The sequence below is a fragment of the Sprattus sprattus genome (genome assembly GCF_963457725.1).
Source record: "Sprattus sprattus genome assembly, chromosome: 14".
Lineage (NCBI taxonomy): Eukaryota > Metazoa > Chordata > Actinopteri > Clupeiformes > Clupeidae > Sprattus > Sprattus sprattus.
Window position 1 is genome coordinate 29,357,118 of NC_137912.1, and position 27,348 is coordinate 29,384,465.

Genomic DNA, 27,348 nt, shown 5'->3' on the forward strand with positions numbered 1-27,348 from the left:
GGCAGGTACCTCTGTCCAAGAGAGCAAGGGAAATTTCAGCCTTTATAACGCCTTCTGGTCTTTTCTCTTATTCAGTCATGAGTTTTGGGTTGCGGAATGCACCAGCCACTTTCCAGCGCCTGATGAACATGGTTGTGTCTGGGCTTGAAGGATGTGCTGTGTACCTTGATGATGTTGTGATTTACAGTAATACTTGGGAGGAGCATGTGGTTCGTATTGAGCAGCTGTTTGACCACCTGCGTAATGCCCGTTTAACTGTAAATTTGGCAAAGTGTGAGTTTGCTAAGGCCACAGTTAGATACCTGGGCAAGGTAGTGGGGCAGGGGATTGTGCGGCCCCTTCAGGCTAAAGTGACTGCCATTGAGCACTATCTAGTGCCAACCACTAAAAAGGAGCTCCAGCAGTTCCTTGGGCTTGTGGGTTACTACCGCAGTTTTTGTAGGAACTTTTCTACGGTTGTCGCTCCTCTGACTGACCTTCTCAAGGGTAAAATACATCTGGTCATTGTCCTGTCAGCAAGCATTTGATAATGTAAAGTCTGTTCTTTGCTCACCCCCTGTTCTTGCATCTCCATGCATGGATCAACCTTTCCAACTTCAGGTGGATGCAAGTGATGTAGGTACAGGTGCTGTTTTGTTTCAAAGTGACACCCAGGGTGTTGAACGTCCCGTGAGTTTTTACTCAAAGAAATGTAATTGTTTTCAGTTAAATTATTCTGTTATTGAAAAAGAGACATTGTCACTCATCTGGGCATTGCAACATTTTGAAGTCTACATCGATTCCAGTGTTCCTCTAGTGGTCTACACAGACCACAACCCGATCACCTTTTTGCACTCTGTGCTTTGTCCCAACCGCAGGTTGATGCGTTGGATTTTGTTTTTGCAAGCCTACTGTTTGGACATCCGTTACATCAAAGGCTCTGAAAATATTGTGGCAGCTGCCTTATCGAGAGCCCCTTGCTCTTAAGTTCTGTATTAGTTTTGTCTTTGTTTTACCAGCTCTGTATGTGTCTCTCTGCTTTCCAAAAGCGTCTCTCTGGGAACCGGAGTTACTAGGTGGCGGGGTTGACTAAGGTTGGCGGTTCCAGGTGGGAACGTTTTTTTTATGGGTGGGGGTGTGACGACCCTCCACTCCACTAGGTGTCTTCTCTCTTTATTGCTGGATGTTTTACAGGTGTCCTGTTGGAGTGATGGGTCATCAGGCCTGATGAGCCACACCTGTGCCCGGCCTGGTTATATCAAGACTACTATTCCAGTTCCGAGGAGAGATCCCTTCCCGGTTGCAGACGGCTGTGTTTCACTTGGATTGACTTTGGCTATTGTTAAAACTTAGTGTTGTAATAAATAATTGTTGTTTTGTTCATCCCTCGTCCGTCTCCCTCGTTTGTTGACAAAGCTCTGAGTCAGGCTGCGTCACATAACCTATAAAGCGAAAAGAGTAAAGGACCTAAACAGCTCCCTTGTGCAACCCCGTAGCAGCTTTCATGTTTCTCGGACATATGGTCTCCTAGACTAACATAAAACTTCCTTCCTTTAATATATGTTTTGATCCAGTTCAATACACAGTCAGAAAACCCTATAAGATTTTCAAGTCTATTGATTAGGATGTCGTGATCAATGGTATCAAATGCTGCACTAAGATCTAACAGGATGAGGATAGAAACTTTATTTGCATCACAGTTTTGTCTTAGGTCGCTAATTATTTTGGTGAGAGCGGTTTCAGTACTGTCTAATGTTTTCTGAAACCTGACTGAAAGACTTCCAAGATCTTATTTTCTTCCAGAAAGGAATTTATTTGGACTAATACTATCTTTTCTAGGACTTTACTAATAAATGGAAGATTAGATATTGGTCTATAGTTTGCTAGTGTACTGGTATCCAACTTGGGTTTCTTTAATAGGGGCTTTACAACAGCTGTTTTGAAGGCATCTGGGAAAACGCCAGTTCTAAGGGATGTGTTTATGATGTCAAGGACAGGACCTGAGACACTATCAAACACTCGCTTAAAGAATGCGGTATTTTGTGGTTTTTGGTAAGATGATTTCCACATCAAAAAGTATACAATGATGATCAGAGATGGGTAGATCAGTTATTGAAGTATTATTGATGTTAAACCCAGTTGTTATTACTAAATCTAGTGTGTTTCCGTGCTGGTGTGTTGGATCCATTATGTGTTGAGTTAGATCGAAACTGGCGAGGAGATTTAAAAGCTCAATAGGTCTAGGGGCTTCTTTTTTATTTACATGGATGTTTAGGTCTCCATTCAGGACTATTTTGTCATATCTGGTGACACATAGTGATAATAGTTCGGAGAATTCTTGTATGAATATTGGCGAGAGCTTGGGTGGCCGATATATAATAACAAACAGTACAGTTTTGAGCTCTATAGCAAGATATTCAATTGATGTAAATTCACCTAGCTCAGTGATTTTGAACAACAGCTTAGATGAGAAAATAGCTGCGACTCCTCCACCTCTTTTTGATTTCCTAGAAACTTGGTGGAAGCTGTAATCAGGAGGACACGCTTCTATCAAAGTTGCTGTTGCCGTGTCATCGTTTAGCCAAGTTTCTGTTAGACAGATGCAATCTAAATTGTTTTCTTTTACCAGATCGGTAACCAGAAAGGTTTTGTTATTTAGAGATCTGACATTTAGAAGGGCCAGTTTCATCTGTGGGGTATTACAGTTTTTCAATATTGTTAAAAAGTATAAAGCGAAAATTCGGCACAATCTACACAACCTTCACGTCATGTATCAATCGCTCGCCCCAAGTGGGAAATACTTAAGATTCCCTTATCTACATTAGAGTCCGATTTTCCTTGTGAACACACTGATGTCAATTACACATCACGTTGTTGTCAAAACAGTGTACACAAAGTTCTGTTGTTGCACACAATTTTCAAGTAAAATCTCAAAGCATCAACCTGCAAACCACAAATAGTCAAATCTCTAAACTTTCAGGTCTTTTGACCAATTTGCAGTGAGGCCTGCACCATTAAAGTGTCTTGAGCCTCTGTTTTGTTGGATAAACTATTGAAAACTTTGAAAAGATCCACAACCAGAGAAGGAGAGGGGTAAGAGTGAGAGGAGGAAGAAGAGGAGGACAAGAAGGAGGAGGAGTAGGAGGTTGAAGAGTAGGAGGACAGAGAGAAGGAAGAGGAGGACAAGGAGGAGGAACAGAATGAGGACAAGGTGAAGAAGGAGGAGGATCAGGAGAAAGAAGAAGGAGAATGGTCATCTCTAATGAGATTTGGGCCGCTGTGGTAGACCATGTTTTCATGGTTTTTCATTAGAACCTTCAGGATGGAGAACAAGTACGAAATCTGTTTGCCTTGTGTACTGTAATACTGCATATCAATATAATATACGTAGTGTGCTCACAGTATTTGTATTTTGCAGGACTGAAAGAGAACCACACTGTGGAGGAAGAAAACACACTTTCAATATTTTTTGAAAGCAAAGTAGCATTTTCCAGGAGATATAAAGGGTTTTGCATTTTCAGTTAGTTGCTTTGGAATTTGTGTTTAGAGTTTTGAGAACGAGGCATGCTTTAAAAAAATGTGTGTAAGCAATTGAGAAAAACTATAAGCATTTTGTATACAATTTTATGTCAATACAATCGGGTGGAACAGGAGACTAAAATTGTAAATATGGTTTGTGAGAACAACGGTATTGCTGTTTTATGTTTGACTATGAAAAATGTAGGCCTACACTGATACATTTTACAAAAGGAGAAAGGGCTCAATGAGTCATTGTCATTCATATGGTGTGTGTCGATGATTGTGTTTTCAATTTTGCACTTCTGTGTGCTGTAAATGCTTGGTAGTGTGCAGCTAATGCTTAGTTGTGTGTACTAAATGAATGTATGTGCGTGTGTTTTGAAAATATGGCTGTGTGTACCAAATGAAAACACGAGTTCCATTTTGTGAACAGTTAAGAGATTTGATAGCAAAGAGTCATCTTGCAAAGGGAGTGTCAGGTTTAGCATTTTGTGTGTGAGGTTTTCAATTTTCTGTGTGCAGTTTTGAGAAAGACGTTACTGTTTTGAAAAACGGGTTTTAGCAACAGTGAAAAACTGTAACAGGTAAAACAGTGGGAGATATGTTTGTACATTTACATTTACATTTAGTCATTTAGCAGACGCTTTTGTCCAAAGCGACGTACAAGGGAGAACAATCAAGCTAAGAGCATTAAAAAAAAAACCTGGTGTAACAATAAATATTGCTTATAAAACGACATAGAAAGAATAAAAAAAAGAAGTGCGGGCCTGTTGCTGCTTAAGTGCAGGTTGAGCCAAGGTGCCAGTTTAGGAAGAGAGGTGCTCTTTGAAGAGTTGGGTCTTCAAGAGTTTCTTAAAGGTAGGGAGGGACGCTCCTGCTCTGGTAGTGCTAGGCAGGTCGTTCCACCAACGTGGAACTACAACTGAGAATAGTCTGGATTGCCTTGCTTGCACTGGGGGCAGTGCCAGACGACGCTCACTGGATGAGCGCAGCGTCCTGGGTGTGACATTTGCCCTTACAAGAGCATTTAGGTAGGTGGGAGCAGACCCAGTAAGCACTTTGTAGGCAAGCATAAGTGACTTGAATTTGATGCGAGTAGCTACTGGCAGCCAGTGGAGCTCAGTGAGTAGCGGGGTGACATGTGCCCTCTTTGGTTGGTTGAACACCAGGCGCGCCGCTGCGTTCTGGATCATCTGTAGTGGTTTTACCACGCATGCCGGCAGGCCCGTTAGGAGGGCGTTGCAGTAGTCGAGGCAGGAACCCACCAAGGTTTGCACCAGGAGCTGGGTGGCATACTGGGTTAGGTACGGCCTGATTTTGCGGATGTTGTAAAGCGCAAAGCGGCATGACCTCGCGACAGAGGCAATGTGGGCTGTGAAGGTTAGTTGGTCGTCAATAATGACCCCGAGGTTTCTTGCTGTTTTGGATGGAGCCAGAGATAAAGAGTCAGTCTTGATGTTGATGTTGTGGTGGATGAACTGTTTGGCTGGGAAGACCATCAGTTCTGTTTTGGCCAGGTTCAGCTGAAGGTGGTGGTTTTTCATCCATGTGGATATATCAGCAAGACAGTCTGAGATCCGTGCCGAAACAGTGTTGTCCTCAGGAGGGAAGGACAGAACCAGTTGAGTATCATCGGCATAACAGTGGTAGGAAAAACCATGCGAGCGGATGATGGGGCCCAGCGAGGTGGTGTAGATGGCAAAGAGAAGTGGTCCCATTACAGACCCCTGGGGCACCCCAGTGGTGAGGTGGTGGGGTACAGATAGATGACCTTGCCATGACACCTTGAATGAGCGCCCAGAGAGGTACGATTCAAACCAGGAGTGCGCCTTGCCTGAGATGCCCATACTTGATAGTATGGACAGAAGAATGCGGTGGTTGACTGTATCAAACGCAGCTGATAGGTCAAGCAGGACAAGAACTGAGGATTGAGCTGCTGCTCTAGCTGTTTTTAAAGCCTCTGTCACAGATAGCAGGGCTGTTTCGGTGGAGTGACCGCTTTTGAATCCAGACTGGTTTGGATCGAGGAGATTGTTTGTTGACAGGAACTCTGTGACCTGTTTGGAGGCTGCCCTCTCAAGTGTTTTAGATAGGAGAGTGAGAAGTGAGACCGGTCGGTAGTTTTCCACCTGAGTGGGATCGAGAGACGGCTTTTTGAGCAGCGGCGTCACCCGAGCCACCTAGAATGAAGAAGGAAATGTTGCAGAATTAAAAGAGGCATTAATCACCTGTGTTATTGCCGGTAGGACGGCAGGGGAAATGGCTTGAAGGATGTTGGATGGGATAGGGTCCAGCGGGCATGTAGGAAGAACATGGATCGTTTGCAACCTTCTAGGACGAGTTTTGGGTTTATAACCATGCATTTTACCATGCCATTTGCTGTTTATGATGACCGGTATGTTTGATGAAATAGCATGGTGCCTGTCCTATTGTTGTTTTTCTTTGGGCTGAAAGTGATCCATATTTAAGCAATAAAGTTCGAGAGGCAGTACGGTATCGTCAATAATGTACTTGTTTGAGGGTGTTGTTAGCGGCAAACCCTCGAACAAGTACATTGTTGACGATACCGTACTGACTCGAGTACCTTATTGCTTTTATAACACGGTTGCCAGCATATAATTCAATTATAAATAGTAAGCTGCCTTTCAGCAAAAAAAAGTTGTAGCCTCCAAACATTGTGTATCGCATTTTAGTAGAGGCTAGCTAGCTAGCTACTATCTGTTTTAATGGGTTTTTGGTCTAAGCGCTAGCAGCCACCTACAAATAATATTCAAGACTTTTAGTTAAGACTTACAATACTCTGCAACATTCGTGTAGCACAGAAACAACTAACCGAGTCAATGTATACATATAAAAAGTCGTGTAGATAGCTTAATTCACATGAAACATTCCCCACTAACAAGCTTCAAATACGTCGCCATCTTTGTTAGATTTTGTTTTTGAGTACGCACAGCTGTCGTCAATTTAAAGAGGGAGAGAGGTATCGGTGTCGGTTGAAAACTGTATGACCCTCACAAGTTCTCGTCACGAAATCAAATTTGCTCAGTTCGTTCCATTACAGTTTGTTCTCACAGAAATAAATGGCTGTCTAGTACACTTAATTACACTCTACAACTGTAATGTTTTGCACAGATACAATTTAAATACCCCTTTTGGGCAGGAGCGTATGTTTAACCCTTTGGTGCCTGTGTTGAACATTACGTTTTTTGCTGCTTGATGTCCACTTTTCACAAAAAGGTCTAATTCTCAAGCCTACTACTCCAGTAGCAGCTAATAGGTTGAGTATGCAGTATGAGCGGCATGACTTTTTTCAATGGATTCTGACTAATTTGACCATGAGGAACAAAACTAGGGAGCTGTCATTTTATGTAACCCGAGCGAAAATTGAGATTTTGCCACGCCCTTTTAGGGCGCTTGCGGCCCATCCAGCGCATCTGTATCTCAGCTTCTGAAGGTCGTAGACACTTGAATTTGGTCTCAAACTGACCGGAATATGCATGTTTATATATGCACTATTAAGGTTTCTAAGCTCTAAACCCTTTACTTTTCGAGATACACAAGAAAAACCAATGCGTGGGGCGCAAAAAGCTTAAAATCGCACAAATTATATTTCTACTTCAGCAGGAGCATTCAATAGGGCATTATAAATGTCTTCTTAGCCATTTAAAAACAGTATTAGGCCAATTCAATGTTCTTTTATTGAATCTTAACCACATAAACCAACTAAAAGGCCCTTAAATTTGATTAAAACTAGACGCTGACAAGGTTTTTTGGCTGAAAACAGTGTTTTAATTCTCATGTATCCATTTCAAATCGTTTCAACCACAACAAAACAGTGGCAAGCAATTCACATATACCTTAATAATCCAATTTACGATAACAAACACTCAATCTACGTACTCCTAATTATAGGCTTATTGTATGCCTTTTCCAATGCCATGTCGATACCCACCCCACTACCTTGTCGATTTGAAAGACGCGCAACCCATCCGCCTTTGATGAAATGGCTATATAAGTCTGCAAAACGTTGTTGCAATTCAAGGCAGTCGTCCAAAAACAATGGAACCCACCTTGAGTAGTTTGTTCTACCAAGTCCAAAGAATAGAGGTAAGCATTCACGAATGGTTTTGACAAAAAGGAACCAGTCTCCCTGTCTGATTGAGTGGGTAAGATTCCGCAATCTTGGGTAGATCTCATCAAGAAACATGATCCAGTATCTGAAGTTTTCATTGCCAGAACATGACAATTTCCATGAGTCGAAAGCAGCTTCAAAATCATTGTTGCCCATTCTGGCTTGTTCCCAAGATAACTTGAATTCTTCGATATTGTCATTTTCAAGGTATTCCACACAGTCTTTCAGGGAAGCATCAATATCGTCTAGGCACTGCTTTTGTCCAACAGCTTTGAGATATTCTTCGAACTTCTCCATCAGTAGAAAGTAAATGGCTTCAGCTACCAGACTCATCCCTTCTTTACCTTTAACATAGTGGCCGCCAGTCATAACTTTCGAGTCAACGATACCCTGACCATAAACATCTGATTCACTCAAAGCAAGCTTGATTCCACTACAATCCAAGAACTTTCCAAGACATGCAATCACAATTTTTTCAGTGTGAAATGGCCCAAGACCAAGAAAGATGTTTCCGAACACTTCAGGCTTAAGCATCTGGATCTCCTTTGCTAATGCATACACACCCTCATCCATCCAAAGTGCTCCCTGTAAGTCACCCTTCTGTTGCAAAGCATCCTTGAAGTTCAGCATCCCAGTAAACACACTGTCCATCGATGTGACCGGATATCCTAAAGTGGGAACGAAAGAGATGGTTGTTTGCTCAAAAGCAGTCTCTTTTTGTAGTGCACTCTGTGTTCCAGTGAAGCTAGGTACTGGTATTTCTTGTTCCTCGCTAATTACTCTACTCCTACACCATAAGAAGTGATCCTTATCAACATCAGCCCCAATAGTAGCATCATGAGTGTATTTGGTAGGTTTAAATATCTGTGATATTTTAGCTGAGCCGTTGGTCAAGCCGGATTTTTGTAATATCTGACATTCTAGAACACCAGAAAACTTCCTCTTCTGTGTCCCGCTGCCTATTTGTGTAAACTTCCGTTGAAGGTCTTCCTCAACTTGTTTCCCTTTCTCTTTATTCTGAAGCAAAATCATAACTGTGTCATGAGTGGTATCCTTGCCACTAGGTGTAGAGTTCTTCCAATCAAAGTTGTCGATTGCTCCCTGGATAGGATGGATGTCATCAATCTCTTGAGAAACGGGACATCTGAATGGTTTCGTTTTCTCAACGAGATCCTCTGCATAGGCAGTCATCTGTCTCCTATAAGAGTCATAACTGATGCAAAGTTGGAACTTGTTGACAATGTCGAGAGGACCGCGTTTCCCTGTGATATCATGTAGGGCTGCAGCTAAGCTGCAGTGCATTGGAGTCTTCTTCCCCTGCGAAGAAGGTCTATTCTTCTTGAACAAATCCATAGATAAAGCAGTGTCATCTGCTGAGCAGAGAGAGGTACTGAGTCCAAAATCAACTGCCCTGCATTCCATGTACAGATCGGAGACAAATTTACTGACAGAATTTCGATTAGTGTACCTTGATGCCTCAAATATGTCACTTTTCAATGAGGCTGAAGAGAAGACCATTTGACACTGCTTCTTGTCCAAGGGATATGTGAAACAGATCTCACTTCCGAATCTCTTGATCAGCATGACCTTGATTTTCCTATTTTCAACCCAATCCTCAGAGCCTCGTCCTTTGTTGACGTCGTCCCGGATGTCAGATATTTTGTAGCCAAAATTCTCAAACTGAAGGCTATCAAAAACATTCTTTACTAAAACATCCATCTCAAGTCTTTCGTCTGAGCGTTCAATAATCTTTTGAAGAGCATCCACTCTACTTTTGTACCTGTTGAGGTATTGTTTGATGCAGAGGCTGTGGTACATGATGTCTGCGGCCCAGACATCACCAATATCCTTCTGCAGAATACATCTTTGTCTCACTTCATCATCAAAAAATTCGATGGCATCAAGAAAAGACTGTGTCCTATTGGCCTCTGATAACCGAAAAATCTGCCTCGATTGATCTGGCCGTGGCCCTCTGTCACTGTAACAAATAATACACCACTTCACTTCACTACTCGGACAAGACCTTGACCTCACTCTTCTCCTACCCTCAGTCAATCTTTCGATCTCTCGAGTGCTTTCACTCATCCCTGCTGTATCTTATTCCTCAAGCTCCATTGCCTGAATGCTAAGTTCTCCTCGTTCCTCCTCCCGTTTTGCTCTTAAGATGTATACAGAATAACAATTTGTGCTCTTATCTTTCTTTGTTGCCATGTGGTACATAAATTGAGGCAGTCTATCAATCCTCTGTTGAACTTTTTCGTCCAGCAATATGGCTGCGGCTGACTTGATCTTATCCCTCCCTGCTTCAGCTCCTGAATAGGGCCACAAAATTATCAGTTTAACGTTTTTGTGTAATGGGTGATCAATAAAATTAGGGACGGTTGTCTCCGAAATCTGAGATGAAAAGAAGCAAATTAAAGTAACACTATGGAGTTTCTGCCGCCAGGTAGGGGGCTACTTTCTGCCGGACTATTCGGTAACTTATTTGCTGTCTTGCTTTGTCTTTTGTTGCACTTTTGATGTTTGACTGTGTTAGGAAAGTTGTTGGCAAGCAAGGCAACATAGCTTTCACTATAACATTACAAAGAAGCTGCCGCAAGAGCATTTATTACTAACATCAATGTCCAAGCGTGTTATAACAAGCCTTCTAACAGCGCTAACGAGATGTCTTGTTAGCGGCTAAACTTAGTAAAACCTGTTGAAATTAGCTTACTTTGTTTATGACAAACTAGCTAGTCCACAACTTTCCTAACACAGTCAAACATCAATCAAGTGCAACACAAGACAAAGCAATACAGCAAATAAGTTATTAAATAATCCAGCAGAAAGTAGCCCCCTACCTGGCGGCTCCATAAACCCCATAGTGTTACTTTTAGTATTTCACAAACTGTTCAAAATTTGGAAAATGTACACCAACCTGAAAGTTTTCCTGATTGTTTTCCGCAAATGACACACTCATGACGCTGCAGAGGATCACTGGCAGGCAATGGTCTCAAGGGTACAGATCCTGATATTGAAGCAGAAGAGGCTTCGGGAGAGGGCTGAGGCTGCTGCATGCTCCTGATACCAGCATGAGTTGAATGGCCTTTTACTCTGTATTATGTGGCTAAGACTCAATAAAAGAACATTGAATTGGCCTAATACTATTTTTAAATGGCTAAGAAGACATTTACAATGCCCTATTGAATGCTTCTGCTTGCCACTGTTTTGTTGTGGTTGAAACGATTTGAAATGGATACATGAGAATTAAAACACTGTTTTCAGCCAAAAAACCTTGTCAGCGTCTAGTTTTAATCAAATTTAAGGGCCTTTTAGTTGGTTTATGTGGTTAAGATTCAATAAAAGAACATTGAATTGGCCTAATACTGTTTTTAAATGGCTAAGAAGACATTTATAATGCCCTATTGAATGCTCCTGCTGAAGTAGAAATATAATTTGTGCGATTCTAAGCTTTTTGCGCCCCACAAAATATTTTTTCTTGTGTATCTCGAAAAGTAAAGGGTTTAGAGCTTAGAAACCTTAATAGTGCATATATAAACATGCATATTCCGGTCATTTTGAGACCAAATTCAAGTGTCTACGACCTTCAGAAGCTGAGATACAGATGCGCTGGATGGGCCGCAAGCGCGCTAAAAGGGCGTGGCAAAATCTCAATTTTCGCTCGGGTTACATGAAATGACAGCGCCCTAGTTTTGTTCCTCATGGTCAAATTAGTCAGAATCCATTGAAAAAAGTCATGCCGCTCATACTGCATACTCAACCTATTAGCTGCTACTGGAGTATACTACACACCATCAATTAAATAAACATATAATTTTAATGAGAAGAATCAGCTCTATTAAATTAGGTAAAATATATCTGGTAATTTTGATGAAGTAATGAGTAGTCTTTGAAAATCCTCTCCAAATATTTGTCATAAAATCTGAAAAAAATCACTTATCTGACATTAAAATACATTTTCAGTATATTTGTCTACAAGATAGATAAAAATGTAGAGTGTATGAAATATTCACAATTTTGTTTGCTATTTGAGCAAAAAAACTGAAGGTAAATATTCTATACTGTTCAAAAGTTATGATGAGTTTAGTGATTAGTGTGAAATACAAATAATATGATTTAGAATGTTGTCCGAATTCTTACTCAAACACATTCTCTCCACGAAGACACAAAGGCATGAAAACTGGCAATGAAGACAAATACAATGTTTGTTTGTTTTTATCTGGTCTATAATAATGAACCATTCCTTTGTTTTAGTAATTCAGTTTGAATATAACTATTATTTACAGAAATACATACAATATAAATCAACTTACAGTATATATGGCATTTATTCAAACAACCCTGACTAGGATGGTCTAGGACTAGGCCTACACCATCAGCCCACTACCCCCAACTACTATAGAAATGTCCCATACTTATATTAATTTTAATGAATAACAACAAAACAGAAAGTTGCACAGTGACAGAGGAAGAAAGAGAGAGAGAGAGAGAGAGGAAGAGGGAGAGATAGAGGACATAGGCATACACGAGAAACCATTACCATTGCCATGCATGTTTGTCAAAAAATCAATTGCAGAAAGAAAGAACTTTCAGTTCTTTTTTTTGTAGTAGCACACCTTGCCATTTCTTTTTGTTTCACTGAACTGAGGTAGATAGACAGAGTCAAAAGTATCAGCCTTCCTCTTTAGAGGTCGGAAAACAGGTGGATCCCCATACTCTCCCATTCCCACTAATTGTCTCACCAACTCTTCCCTGAATTCAGCTACAGAATATTTCTGAGGCCTCCTGAGTGAAGGTTCGTGCTGGTGTTCTGCCCGGTGTAACTGAAACAGAATGTACTGTAGCTGTTGACAACCGCTATGTCTACCATGTGAAAAAACAATGTCTTCCACCACCTCATACATTTCCTTAAAACATTGTTGCTCGTTAGTAATTGGTCTGATCGGTCAACACCATTCATAAAATGATTATAATTATAAATCGCCTTTGGTTGCTGCACCTGAAGAGTGTGCCACCGATCCGCCACTTTTTCTCTCCTCTCCGCTATAAGAAAATAATTTGTGTTGTCAATTGATGAAAGCACAGTAACCGCTCTACTGTCTTTCCATTGTTGGGCAAGACAAACACCGTCTCTCTCCCACCGCATATCCCCACGTTGAACATGTCTTGCCCACACCTTCCCCCTTTTCATTGGTTCTGGGAAGCCTTTTCTACTTTCTGCAGCCGTTCCTGTCGATGGTGTACCAAGATGGAATAAATCTTTGACCAACTTAACTGAGGTATAAAAATTATCAAAATATAAGTGATAGCCTTTATTCAACAACGGTGTTACAAGTTGCATCACAGTGTCATAAGCTAAACCATTTGCTGTGGGTTGATGTCCAGCCTTCTTTCCTATATATACATCAAAATCACAAGTGTAGCCATTTGGACTGTCTGCCAACACCCAAAGTTTTATCCCCCATTTAACAGGCTTATTTTTAATATATTGTTTGATGCCAGATGTATGCTTTGACTTAACCATTCTCTCATCTACAGCAACCTGCTGGAATGGCTGGTAGAGAGACATACATTTGTTTCTGAAGTGGGCGAGAAAGTAATTTATTTTTCTAAGCTTCTCATTCTCCTCTTCAGCCTCAGGGTCAACACCATGGAGCATTCCCATAAGGGCCTTGAAGCAGTCACGTGTCATGATGGTGCGAGCCCACAAGCCATGGTACAGAGTTTTTGTGCTCCAGTACCGGTGGAATGAGGAGACGTTGACCAGGCCACAGTAAAGAATTAGAGCAATCAACTTGTAAAGTTTCTCGTATGTTGTATCTGTCCTTCCCCGTGTTTGTCGCCATATGTTGCCTTGTTGGGTACAGCACTTGTTGTAGCGAATTTACAACTGTTTCCAAAAACTAAGAGATAATATTCAATCAGAGTCAGAAGTCCGGAGTCCGATGAACTGAAGTTTTATTTAGGCTAGTCCTGCAGACAGATCATCCAAATATGAGAGTGTTGGTCCATGGAACAGCTCTGAATCTAAGACCCAATGCATTGTCTTTTATACTCATAATTCGTCAGTTTATGCAAGTCATGGACATCCCCTTATCTAAAAATGACCCAATCATAATATTCCCTCATACTTTCACACATTTTATCCTCATTATTAGCCACTCAGAATATTCTCAGAATATTGCGAGGGGACTTTTGCTTTGGGGAGGAAAGATCCTCCTGCCAATTTTCTTGGTTATCACATGATGAAAGGCTATGTCTGGCCTTGAAAGGCCTCATCGTGTGTGTGTATTTGAATGGTTGTGTGCGTATGTGTGTATTTGTGTGATTGTGTATCCATGTGTGTAGGTGTGTGTGAATCTGTGTGTGTGTGTATGTGTATGTGTAATTTAGTGTTTGTTTGAATGTGTGTATGTGTATATGTGTGTGTGCGTGTAAGTGTGTATGTGTGTATATAGAAGTGTACATATGCATGTGTGTGTATGTGTAAGTGTATCTCTGTATGTGTGTGTATGTATAAGTGTGTGTGAGTGTGGGTGTAAATGGGTGACCCCCTCCTGACTGCTTTGTAACTTTCCACTGCCCTGCACCTGCACTCTGGTTTTCATGCTTGACCTTACATGATACCCATCCCTGCGCACAGGCCTAATGACAATTGTAGCTGCAATTCTGCTCTATGACCACCATGGCACTGTTTGACAATGATGTTTGACAATGATAATTTTCAACATAAACGCCCCTTTGTGTCAATTTTGACACACAATACGATGGATATATTTCAGTTTATCTTACTTCATTACTAGTACAGTATGCATCGGCATTAATATGATTGTAATTTACTAAACTATACTAAACTATACAGCGATAATAAGCAACTACACACACTTATAAAAAAATGATACGACCCACCAGATCAATCACAAGTGAGTTCCTACTTAATAAGTGTACTTGCCCGAAGGGAAGCACAGTATTGTTGTTGTCAAGTTTTCTTTATTCTCCCCGTTTTTTGTAACGCTAACTACTCCTCGCCCGTTCGAGGTACAGAAGCCGTTCAAACACCGAAAAAGTCCGGCCCGATCCGGTGCAACCTGCTATGACTTTTCTTGGCGGTACTCCTTGCCACTCCTTTTTTATTCCTCTTTTTCCATCACCTTTTTTCCCCATAGACTTGCATGGCAGAACTCTGTGGATTATGACATCATAATGGGGTCATTAAAACTAGCTTGCACCTGTGCTTCACTGACACCTGCGCCAAGGTTTGAAGGCTCGTCTTGTCTCTCTGTCCCTCTCCATTTGAAGGCTCGTCTTGTCTCTCTGTCCCTCTCCATTCAACTCTATAACTAGGAATATTAAGGGCTCAACAGTGGGCTCTACAGTGCGAGTATTTCACTCGCATATGCGCCTAAAAATGGGTACGTGCGAACTTGAAAAATAATTTACGAGCACAGTGTGCGAGTGACAGACAGTTGTCAATACAGCGCCAAAAAGTGAAGCATTCCATTGATTTTGCCAACATGCAATCTCTTGGTATAAGTAGCTCTCAAAAACCCCACTGCTCTTAACCTGTTTGAATGGTTTTCGACGGGACCAACAGCAGCATCATCTCGATTTACTGACATTTTCGGTATATAAACACATAATATCAATTGGTAACTGGTGTGTTGTATCCTGTTTATGTCTGATACTTTATAAACGTTTATGTTTTACGTTAACTTATTACACTAGGCAGCAATATTGTGAAGTAGAGCATGAAATGAAATGGCTTTGCTAGCTCCCATGAAACTGTAGCTCACACCATTCAGGACTATTTTGTCATATCTGGTGACACATAGTGATAATAGTTCGGAGAATTCTTGTATGAATATTGGCGAGAGCTTGGGTGGCCGATATATAATAACAAACAGTACAGTTTTGAGCTCTATAGCAAGATATTCAATTGATGTAAATTCACCTAGCTCAGTGATTTTGAACAACAGCTTAGATGAGAAAATAGCTGCGACTCCTCCACCTCTTTTTGATTTCCTAGAAACTTGGTGGAAGCTGTAATCAGGAGGACACGCTTCTATCAAAGTTGCTGTTGCCGTGTCATCGTTTAGCCAAGTTTCTGTTAGACAGATGCAATCTAAATTGTTTTCTTTTACCAGATCGGTAACCAGAAAGGTTTTGTTATTTAGAGATCAGGGGCCGTATTCACAAAGCCTTTTATCTTACCACTAGGAGTGCTCCTAACTCGCGCTAAAACCTTTTACGTAGGAGTAATTTCTTAAAAGTGATTCACAACGGCTCTGAGACCTACTCATACTAAGGATAATACCAACTCCTAAGCTTAAGATAAAAACTCCGTTGCTATGGATGACGTCGCTTCTCATGCACGAGTTTAGAAGGGGTGAGGACGGTGATTGGTTGTTGACAGGCTCTCTCATTAAAAACTCATTTGTGACGTCTCTCTAACAATCCCACTATATCGACTGAAAATAAGAGAATAACCTAGGCTTCAAATTAAGTCATATTAAATAGTTATGGACAGTGCAGTTAGCAGAATGCACAGGCATGATGACAAGTTTTTGCAACCAACGGGAATGACACTTTGCACGTTAAGAGAAATATAAAGCGATCAATATAAAATATGGCAATTGCATGTAATCAAGGCAGTAATAATTAAAGCACCCAGCAAACTGTAAGGCTATTATATTTCCAGCCCTTGACCACTTCAAATATCAGCACATGCGGCCCTTTAAGCCCTCCAATCTTAATTGATCAAAGCGAAACGAACGTGAAACGTATAAGCGAAAGCCTACTGGTCCCAGGACCAATAGCCACTGTCACCCCAGCGGCATCCAGCTGGTAAGTTCTCAAAAACCTGCCGCTCTCCGTTGAAATGCACAAGTCATCGGTACATCCAACTGTTGGATGATGTGGGGTCTACAGTGCGTTGATAGTTTGATGAATTAAACGGCTGAATGATGATCCCCAGTGTCGTCATTTGCGTTTTCCGCGAAGCCAAATAGCCTATCTTTATGTTTCCAAACATTTCACTTCGGGACACATCGTTGTTTAAAGGCGTCATTGCATCCCGCGCTAATTCTACGACAATATTAATACCTTCACGGTTTAAGCAATGTCTTTATCATTTCCAAGTCGGCTGCAGCCATCTTACGATTTTTTGTGAATAGGTCTTAGTGACTTAGGAGTCCTCATGAGGAGTTTTAAGCTGTCCTAGACTTAGGTGCTACTTTTAGGGATAAAATATTTTGTGAATTGCTCTTAGTAAAAAAAATTAGGAGTCCTACATTTAAGACTGACACGCCCATTATTTTTAGGAGTTTCTCCTAATTTCGCCACTTATGAGCTACTTTTAGCCCTAAGATTCTTTGTGAATACGGCCCCTGACATTTAGAAGGGCCAGTTTCATCTGTGGGGTATTAACAGGTAAAACAGTGGGAGATATGTTTGTAGGAAGAACATGGATCGTTTTCAACCTTCTAGGACGAGTTTTGGGTTTATAACCATGCATTTTACCATGCCATTTGCTGTTCATGATGACCGGTATGTTTGATGAAATAGCATGGTGGCTGTCCTATTGTTGTTTTTCTTTGGGCTGAAAGTGATCCATATTTAAGCAATAAAGTTCGAGAGGCAGTACGGTATCGTCAATAATGTACTTGTTCGAGGGTGTTGTTAGCGGCAAACCCTCGAACAAGTACATTATTGACGATACCGTACTGACTCGAGTACCTTATTGCTTTTATAACACGGTTGCCAGCATATAATTCAATTATAAATAGTAAGCTGCCTTTCAGCAAAAAAAAGTTGCAGCCTCCAAACATTGTGTATCGCATTTTAGTAGAGGCTAGCTAGCTAGCTACTATCTGTTTTAATGGGTTTTTGGTCTAAGCACTAGCAGCCACCTACAAATAATATTCGAGACTTTTAGTTAAGACTTACAATACTCTGCAACATTCGTGTAGCACAGAAACAACTAACCGAGTCAATGTATACATATAAAAAGTCGTGTAGATAGCTTAATTCACATGAAACATTCCCCACTAACAAGCTTCAAATACGTCGCCATCTTTGTTAGATTTTGTTTTTGAGAACGCACAGCTGTCGTCAATTTAAAGAGGGAGAGAGGTATCGGTGTCGGTTGAAAACTGTATGACCCTCACAAGTTCTCGTCGCAAAATCAAATTTGCTCAGTTCGTTCCATGACAGTTTGTTCACACAGAAATAAATGGCTGTCTAGTACACTTAATTACACTCTACAACTGTAATGTTTTGCACAGATACAATTGAAATACCCCTTTTGGGCAGGAGCGTATGTTTAAAATCCGTTATCCTGGTTGACACCGATATCAATATTAAGTAACGTGTACCAGCGCATAGGTGTTCATAGGTTGCGGGTGCTAATAGGTCGGGCTACGATATAGTCCAAATAATTTTTTAGCCTTTATTTGGATAGGACAGTGAAGTATTTTGAACAGGAAGTGAGGAGGAGTGATCTTCAGGTGGGGAGAAGATTGAGAAAAGGCAGCAGGCCGGAATCGAACTTGTGTCCTCGCGGACATTGTAGCCCGTAAATGGGGGCCTTATTGGCTGGGCCCACAGTGCCTCCCTCAAATTCATTTTGATAGTAAATGGTCCTGTGAAGAACAGATGAACTCACTAGTCATTCCAGGATATGTACTATGTCGTTCTGTGCTCTAAAATGTAAGAAAAGCTTGCCAAACTTTTGACTGCCTTACTGATTTGGTCATCCCTGTCTATAATATGACAGATATAGATTATTATTTTTTCAAAACAGGCCTCCCCCCCCCCCCCCCCCCCACATACACACACACCTTTGGCTACGTTAATAAACAACACTGTGCATGCAATGATGTAAAAAAAGGAGAGAGAAGTTAACCATTGCAGTGTCGGTAACCTAGTCCGCTAACATGCGGTTTTATTTTTGTGCAGATAAATATCTTTCTATGTCTATCGGAGGTTCATTCTCTGTAAAGCAGAGTGAGGCATGAGGAATGAGTGTGAGCTCCAGCCTCACTAAGTGCAAGCCTGTACATTTCGAAAAACTTAAAAACTAGAGAGCCCATATAAAAATTTGGGAATTTATGCGGAGCTCAGAACTCTCTGACCATTGCGCTCACAGGTCCCACGTCACCCCATGTTCTATTCTATTTCTATATTGTTGTCTATGGTTACTGACCAGGGCAGTTTTTACTGCATCAAATTAGAAGATGTCATATAAAATACACATTTTTACCCTGGTAATGCCACTGCCCTTAGGCTCTCTCTCTCTGTCTCAAACTGCAGAAAAATGGTGCATTAAGAATTTCTTCCCCGGGAGAGTATTCCCCTCACAGGTCTGGGTTTACCCCTTGTTCTTGAGGAGGATTCCCCTCACAGCTCTGGGTTCACCCCATGTTCTTGGAGAGTATTCCCCTCACAGGTCTGGGTTTACCCCAAGTTCTTGGAGAGTATTCCCCTCACAGGTCTGGGTTGACCCCATGTTCTTGGAGAGTATTCCCCTCACAGGTCTGGGTTTACCCCAAGTTCTTGGAGAGTATTCCGCTCACAGGTCTGGGTTTGTCCCATGTTCTTAAAGATGATTCCGCTCACAGGTCTGGGTTGACCCCATGTTCTTAAAGATGATTCCCCTCACAGATCTGGATTCACCCCATGTTTTTGTTCATGAAATACAATAGAGGCCCGTTCAGCCTGAGATCTGCTACCATCACTACCATCATTGGAACACTGTGGTAGTATAAAAACACCTATCTAGTTACCTTTTTTCTTTCTTTGTCTCTTCCTCAGTACTGTCACGGCTTGTAAGGCCATAGCTAAAATAACTAGGAGCCAGAAGTTATGAATCGGATTTGGATTGAATAGAAATAGAACTGGTACAAGTTACCAGGGAAAACCCCTTTGTTTAACAGAGATCAGTCCAAACAGTGACACACAGAGACAAAGACAAAGACAAAGACAGAGAAAGACACAGACACAGGCAGAGTCCAATGAGAGCAGACAGGTCAGGGGACATTAGCTGAACAAGAGCAAGGCTAGACTCACAGACCAGGCAGATGGAGGGACACTAATCCAAATAAAAAAATCCAAAACCAAAACCGAGACCGCAAAACAGACACATTCTAAAACCAAAGATAAATCAAAGATGCTTTGTGCTCAGAGCGATGCGCTTTACATTCCCAGTTTATTGTCTGATTGCAAAGGATGCTGGCCGACTGGACAGGATACTGTCACCCTTGGAAACTATCAAGTGCTATAATGAACATTTGTGCCCAGTCCAAAGGGACATGATGCTACTACTCATAGATCTATAGATGGGAGCTTTAACTGGAACTTCAGTGGGACTTTTTTGAATATTGTTCAAATGTACTTTATATGAGTCTGTTGTAAATATGTAATCTTGTTATATGTAAGTATTACCTTTTGTGTTTACTTCCTGCCTTTGTTTGTTTCCCCCGCCACTTTCTGTACTTACCTGGTCATCAGATTGCCACGTGACTAATCAACCAAAGTATTTATTTTGGCCACTTTGTGTGTTTCCCATTAGAGCCAGGACTGTGTACCAACACCAGAGCTTTTTGGAGTGCACACACTAAACGGACTACTAGGGGACTGTGATGAGCAATTCATAGAATTATACAACATGTGTTTTGGATTTGAATTGCAGACAATACCTTTAGCATTACATATGGTTTACTGAAACAGAACTTTCTGTCTTTCTAGACTTGTGGCTTTCTGGCTATGAGTGGATGTGAGTGGAACAGCAGCATAGTGCCTGCTATGGGCACTCTCTTCTTACAAACTCCAACTCTTCAGACTCTATGAGCCTCGTTAAACTGTCCACTGTAAAAACAACTAAGCCAAATAATTTAAGGATATATTTAGCAAATGCTGATCAAATCAAATCAAACTTTATTTATACGGCGCATAGTATTTTCAAAGATAGTATTTTAGATAGTATTTTCAAACTTGCAAATAGTTTATGAGAGGTGTAGCACCAGCACCTATTAGACTTTTGCCTGAATGACGTACAGCCTTTTAACCAATTGTTCTTATTTCTGTGTCTTACAGCAACCATAGTTCTGAATGAGCTCAACTGGACAGATGCTTTGGTGGACGTGTTTAGAAAGAACAGAGAGGAAGATCCTTCATTGGTTTGGCAAGTGTTTGGCAGTGCAACTGGTCTGGCCCGCTACTACCCAGGTGAATGTTATTATGATAACTATGAGTTCCTTATCGCAGGGACTGCAATATAACAAAAGGGACTTGACCTAGTGTCATGGACCAATCGAATAACGTATTAATTCACAGCGATAGGCAGAGAGACGTGTGTCGAGTTCGGGGCCCCGCCCCCTCGGGAGCCCATATATAACGAGGCGCACGCATCTCACTTCCTTTTCAAAATCTTTGCGTAAGATTAGGACGTTCCAAGGACTATTCGACGTTCCATTCCTGACGGACGTATTACTTGTTTCTATTTTTAAACTTAACTCAATACGAGCTGTTGAGTTTAAGATTCTTTAACCTTCACTACCTCAAGAGTGCTACAAGTTCAACTCCTGGTGCAGAAAGTCGAGTTTCACTGTCTCTAACGTGTTAGGCTGGCCGGTCTTTGACTAGTCTGCTAGCTTGGTTTGCTAACCTCTGGTTGACTGTGATAGTGTGCTCTTTTAACCTTTCTTGTGTTTCAGATATGTCACGCCAAGCATACCCTGACTGTGGTCATGCTCGAGAGAAGGGCGACCGCCGCCACCGCTGGAGGCAGCTTTAGCGGTGACGACCCGGTGTGCACCATTTGTGTGGCTATGACTATAGCCACGGCCCAGTGGCGTCTCACGTTATGGGAACGCGCCGATGTGGGAGGGGGCGACTCCAGCGCCGACTGGGGAGCATTCCCCGGTAGGGCTGGGCGTCCCTCCGGCCCCATGCAGTTCAGCGCTGGTAGTCGCCCTGTGGTGACAGCCGGTCGCGACTGCCTGCCCCCCCTGGAGCTGGATGTGGCGCTGCGGGCTAGCTCGACCCCCGGTTACAACCACCATGCTCGCCACCTCGGTCTCCCTCTCCCTCCCCCACGATGCGTCCGGCAACGCGGGTGGTCAGGCATCAGCTGGCTCTGGTGGAGAAAGCCTATTAGCGGCTGGGCAGGCAGCGTGTTCTACGAACACGGCTGCTCTGCTACAGCGCTATCAGGCCAAGCTCCTGACAGAGCTGGCAGCATCACTGGGGGGCAGTCATGAGACTGTAGTAGGACTCGCGACGGATCTCTCACTGGGTGTCACGCACTGCACCTCCCAGACTCTGGGGAGAGTCATGAGAGCGAGCGTGGCAAGCCAAATGGAGGAGCAGCAAAAGAACGAGGAGGCAACTTACTAGGCAGAGCGGTGCCAGATCTAGGTTTAGAACTATTGAATAATGAGTGGGTTAGGTCCCGACAAATTCAACTTGAAGTCCAGCTTGGCAAGCTGCCCGGACAGTTGGCGCACATTCACAGCGTCACTTACGTAACCTAGGTTCCTTAAGTAAGGGACCAGACATAACAATAGTTGCGGGATACAGTGTCTCCTTGGTGGGGGTTTCGATGCTCAGATTTTGATCCAAGGAAGTGAGATGCGTGCGCCTCTGTATTTATGGGCTCCCAAGGGGGCGGGGTCCCGAGCTAGACGCAAGTCTCTCTGCCTATCGGCGTGAATTAATAAGTTCTTCGATAGGTCCATGACACTAGGTCAAGTCCTGTTTGTTATATCTGGTCCCTTACTGACCACATGAACTCTCCTTTTCACTATTTATCTGAGCTTAATGAGTTATGCAACTGTTATTAAGCACCATGAAGTACACGCCATGAGACTGTAGGCAAGATAGATCTCAGGTTATTCTGTTCATATGCAAAATGTCAATTCAGTCACTTAAATCTAGTTATTGCAAGTGAAGTGAACTGAAGTTACCTACATTTAAATGAATGATACAGTGATACCATGTTGATGAGCCCACAGGGAGACCTCACTAAGATTATTTTTTATTTTTTACCCTCAGCATCCCCATGGATAGACAGAGATAAAACACCTAACAAAATAGATCTATATGATGTCAGACGGAGACCATGGTGAGTATCCTATCTTATCCGTTACCCTTATCCTATCATATCCATAACTCTAATCCTATCCTATCCATAACCCTTTGAATTATACATTGTGCCAGGGAATTCTACAGCAGAGAGCTGAAACTCCACAGGGGGTTGGTCTCTCAGAAAGACAATTACTTTAGATTGGTTGATATCTAAAATAATTGTCAAGGCATAGGACATATTGTTTTTTGAAATGGCCAAGTAAAGTCTTTATTCTAATTCAATAGAAATCTAGCTGAAAGCAGGGGGGTCACGCAAGATGGCCCACACAACTTCAACAAGTTAAATTCTTGCTCATACATTTTCACATTATGGTAATTTAATGTTGTCTTCTCTTTATTAATTTTAATTACGTGAAAATAACGTGAAATCTAAAACAATTTTAGTTCATATTTATGATGATGTTCTAAATGACTAAGAGGTGCACAAACATTCTTGTCAGTGTTTCAGCCGGGACTTTGAGTTGGCCATCTTAGTGGACCCTGAGTTGGCCATCGTAGTGGACCCTGAGTTGGCCATCGTAGTGGACCCTGAGTTGGCCATCTTAGTGGACCCTGAGTTGGCCATCATAGTGGACCCTGAGTTGGCCATCTTAGTGGACCCTGAGTTGGCCATCATAGTGGACCCTGAGTTGGCCATCTTAGTGGACCCTGAGTTGGCCATCTTAGTGGCCATCTTTGACACTTTGTCTTGTTTTTTTTTCCATGTGCTGAAGTGTTTTTACAGTTCTGCTGTGTGCTTCTGTTTACGTTCTAACATGTGCTTCTGTTGTTCTATGCGTTGTCTCTGCCCCTCACCTGTCACTTGCTGTCATTGTTGGTTTCCCTCCATTTCTATGTGCTCACCTGTTTTCCATTGTGTTTCTCATTGTGTGTGATTGGTCTGTGTGTTTATACCCTGCTCTGTACATGCGTCTTCGTTGGATAACTAGCTCAAAAGCATAATGAAATGGACACTTATAGCACATCAGATGAATTGACATTTTCCTCTGTGCCATTAACGTTTTTATTTAGCAGTGGTGTATAAAGTACCCAAAAGCCATACTTGAGTAAAAGTACAGATACGTTACTGGAAAATTACTCAAGTAAAAGTAAAAGTCACCTTCTAAAATACTACTTGAGTAAAAGTATTAAAGTAAAAGTATTAAAGTATCTGATCTGAAAGTAAAAGTACAAGTAAATGCTGTTTTTTGAGAATTATGAAGTTTATTCAGACTAAAATGAGCAAACTTATAAGCATGGGCTGATTTTAACACAATTTTAACACAATAGGAAATACTAAAGCATCACCGAAAGTAACAACCCAATCATTACTTAAAGCTGAAAAATGTCCTGTTCATCTTCAAAAGAAGTTGGTTCTCAAAATGCGAGAATTCAGTCTCGCTCTTCTTTGGCTGAAGACTTTGAAATACTTTCAGTAACATGCACACACATCCCTTGAACAATAACCTTACTAGCAGCTATCTTGCACCACACTGCTACTTTACTGTGTCATGGCAAGGTCATCTATCTGTACCCCACCACCTCACCACTGGGGTGCCCCAGGGGTCGGTAATGGGACCACTTCTCTTTGCCATCTACACCCCCTCGCTGGGCCCCATCATCCGCTCGCATGGTTTTTCCTACCACTGTTATGCCGATGATACTCAACTGGTTCTGTCCTTCCCTCCTGAGGACAACACTGTTTCGGCACGGATCTCAGACTGTCTTGCTGATATATCCACATGGATGAAAAACCACCACCTTCAGCTGAACCTGGCCAAAACAGAACTGATGGTCTTCCCAGCCAAACAGTTCATCCACCAGAACATCAACATCAAGACTGACTCTTTATCTCTGGCTCCATCCAAAACAGCAAGAAACCTCGGGGTCATTATTGACGACCAACTAACCTTCACAGCCCACATCGCCTCTGTCGCGAGGTCATGCCGCTTTGCGCTTTACAACATCCGCAAAATCAGGCCGTACCTAACCCAGTATGCCACCCAGCTGCTGGTGCAAACCTGGGTGAATTCCCGCCTCGACTACTGCAACGCCCTCCTAACGGGCCTGCCGGCATGCACGGTAAAACCACTACAGATGATCCAGAATGCGGCGGCGCGTCTGGTGTTCAACCAACCAAAGAGGACACATCTCACCCCGCTACTTACTGAGCTCCACTGGCTGCCGGTAGCTGCTCGTGCTTGCCTACAAAGTGCTTACTGGGTCTGCTCCCACCTATCTAAATGCTCTTGTAAGGGCAAATGTTACACCCAGGACGCTGCGCTCATCCAGTGAGCGTCGTCTGGCACTGCCCCCGGTGCAAGCAAGGCAATCCAGACTATTCTTAGTTGTAGTTCCACGTTGGTGGAACGACCTGCCTAGCACTACCAGAGCAGGAGCGTCCCTCTCTACCATTAAGAAGCTCGTGAAGACCCAACTCTTCAGAGAGCACCTCCCCTCCTAACTGGCACCTTGGCTTAACCTGCACTTAAGCAGTAACAGGCCCGCACTTCTTTTCTATTCTTTCTATGTCGTTTTCTATTTTTTTTTTTGAAAAGTATTTATTGTTACACCAGGTTTTTAATGCTCTTAGATTGATTGTTCTCTCCCTTGTACGTCGCTTTGGACAAAAGCGTCTGCTAAATGACTAAATGTAAATGTAAAGGTTACTGTTCTGTACTTTAGATTGTTACCATTCTTACTGGCAAGATAGATCCCTTGCCAGAGATGGAATACAAATGATATACAGATCTTACCCAGCGGTGAAAGAACATGACTTGCTTTTGCTTCGATTATTGTTGTGTCCCCTTCATTGTTGATCTTAATGTTTTGGATATATCCTTCCACTGCATTGTCCATTTTGCCTTGATCTGGAGGGTATCGGGGAGATATTACTCAAAAAAGAATCACTGACACTGACAGATATAGCGCTTGTCCTCGTCCTAGCCATGCTTTTGTGTTGACAGTCCTAGAAGTAGCAACAGTAACTAAGTAACTTAAAGGGGGCTTTTGCGAACGGTCAAAAGCGCATTAATGTGTGCTAGGACAGCTGATTCGCCAAACCTGCCTGCAGTCTGTGTTCTACCACAGTCCCCAACGTTGGTCTTATCACACTCATGATTATTTTTTTTTCTAAAGATGATTTGATTTTGTAATGAGTAACAAAGGTTTCAGGGGAAATGTATCGGAGTAAAAGTATCAGTTTGCTTTGCAAAATCTAGCGAAGTAAAAGTCAACAGAAATATAAGTAGTAAAGTCAAGTACAGATATCCAAAAAAACTACTTAAGTACAGTAACGAACTGCTATTTAGTATCTATCATGTCTAGATAAAATAGGTTCTACTGTAGGTAAATATAGAAGGCTCCTGGGTAGATACAGATGGTAGATGCCATAGGTTCATGGTTAATATATCTCTCCAAAACCATGACTAAACTTAATCCATTGCATCTTCATTGTTGTTTTCATCATACGCACAGATTGTGTCCTCTTCCTTCCTAATGCTTTGTGATAGTAAGTGTACTTGACCTACTGCTGTGTCTGTCACATACTTTAGGTACATACAAGGGGCTGCATCGCCTAAGGACATGCTGATTTTGGTGGATGCGTAAGTAATATGTTCATTATTCATATCATTCAAAAGCCAGACACCATGAAACAAAATCTTGAGTTGTCCTGCACACTGTTCTCATCACCTCTGACAGTTTCATATCAAACCAGTGACAGTGGAGAGTGCTGTATTACAACATATCAATGTATCATTCAATTGTTTATTATTGTGGCAAAAGGTGAGGGGAAAGAATCTTAGCATGCATGTGGTAGATGTACACAACATGCATGGGGCAAATGTATACAGAATTCAAGTGGAAAGTGTACATAATACATACAAACATATTATTTTAAATACATGATTATTATACAAAACTTGTAGCGGAAGAGGTGGGGGTAGAGCATTCAAGTATTGTACAACAGCTTAGTGGGTATTGCTATTCCAAGGGTAAGTTGAGTTATGGAACAGAATATCGATTGTGGCATTGCATTATTTACATTGCAGGAAAATGCTAGCACCGAGTATGGGGTAGAAAAAGTGTATGACAGTACGGTGGTGGTTGGGTACGTGTAGGCCCAAGGTTTCTACAAGTAAATTGGGTGGAGAGACTACAGCAGCATCCAACAGTGAAGATACTGCAGACTAGGAAGGGGAGAAAGAAACAGAGTGAGTGGGTAGAGTTTGCTTGCCAAATTGTGTGATTGTGCTTAATGTATATGGTGATGCATTTGTAGGCAAAGGTTGCACTATAAGAGAGAGTGAATTGTGTTAGTAGGTAAGCAATTAACAGAAGGTAATATGACCCCTTTATCAGTATCAATATTATTTGCATTGGCAATAGGATATGGAGGGAGAGAGAGAGGCTGCCTGGCAAGGTGTATGGGAGTTCTATTTGCGATTAGTTTTAGTGTGTTATGTTGGGTGAGTAGTGGTTGATTTTCAAGGCAATTGCAACCTTTTTGTAAATTTGCTTGTAAAGCAGTGTATTCATAATAATGTTTATGAATGGAATATGCTTTGTGACATTTTATGATGATAGTATTTGCA

At 41.9% G+C, this 27,348-nt stretch overlaps 1 protein-coding gene across 1 annotated transcript in view; it reads left to right on the top strand.

Annotated features, from left to right (window-relative positions):
• Positions 1-27,348, top strand: part of LOC308375594 (voltage-dependent calcium channel subunit alpha-2/delta-1-like) — a gene marked incomplete at its 5' end in the record, with an annotated part of 107,909 nt that overhangs the window by 22,686 nt on the left and 57,875 nt on the right. The window contains 3 exons of the mRNA XM_080851756.1: positions 20,723-20,854; positions 22,682-22,751; positions 26,308-26,358. Of these exons, the coding sequence (XP_080707882.1) occupies positions 20,723-20,854; positions 22,682-22,751; positions 26,308-26,358 (253 nt within the window). The remainder of the gene's footprint in view (positions 1-20,722; positions 20,855-22,681; positions 22,752-26,307; positions 26,359-27,348) is intronic.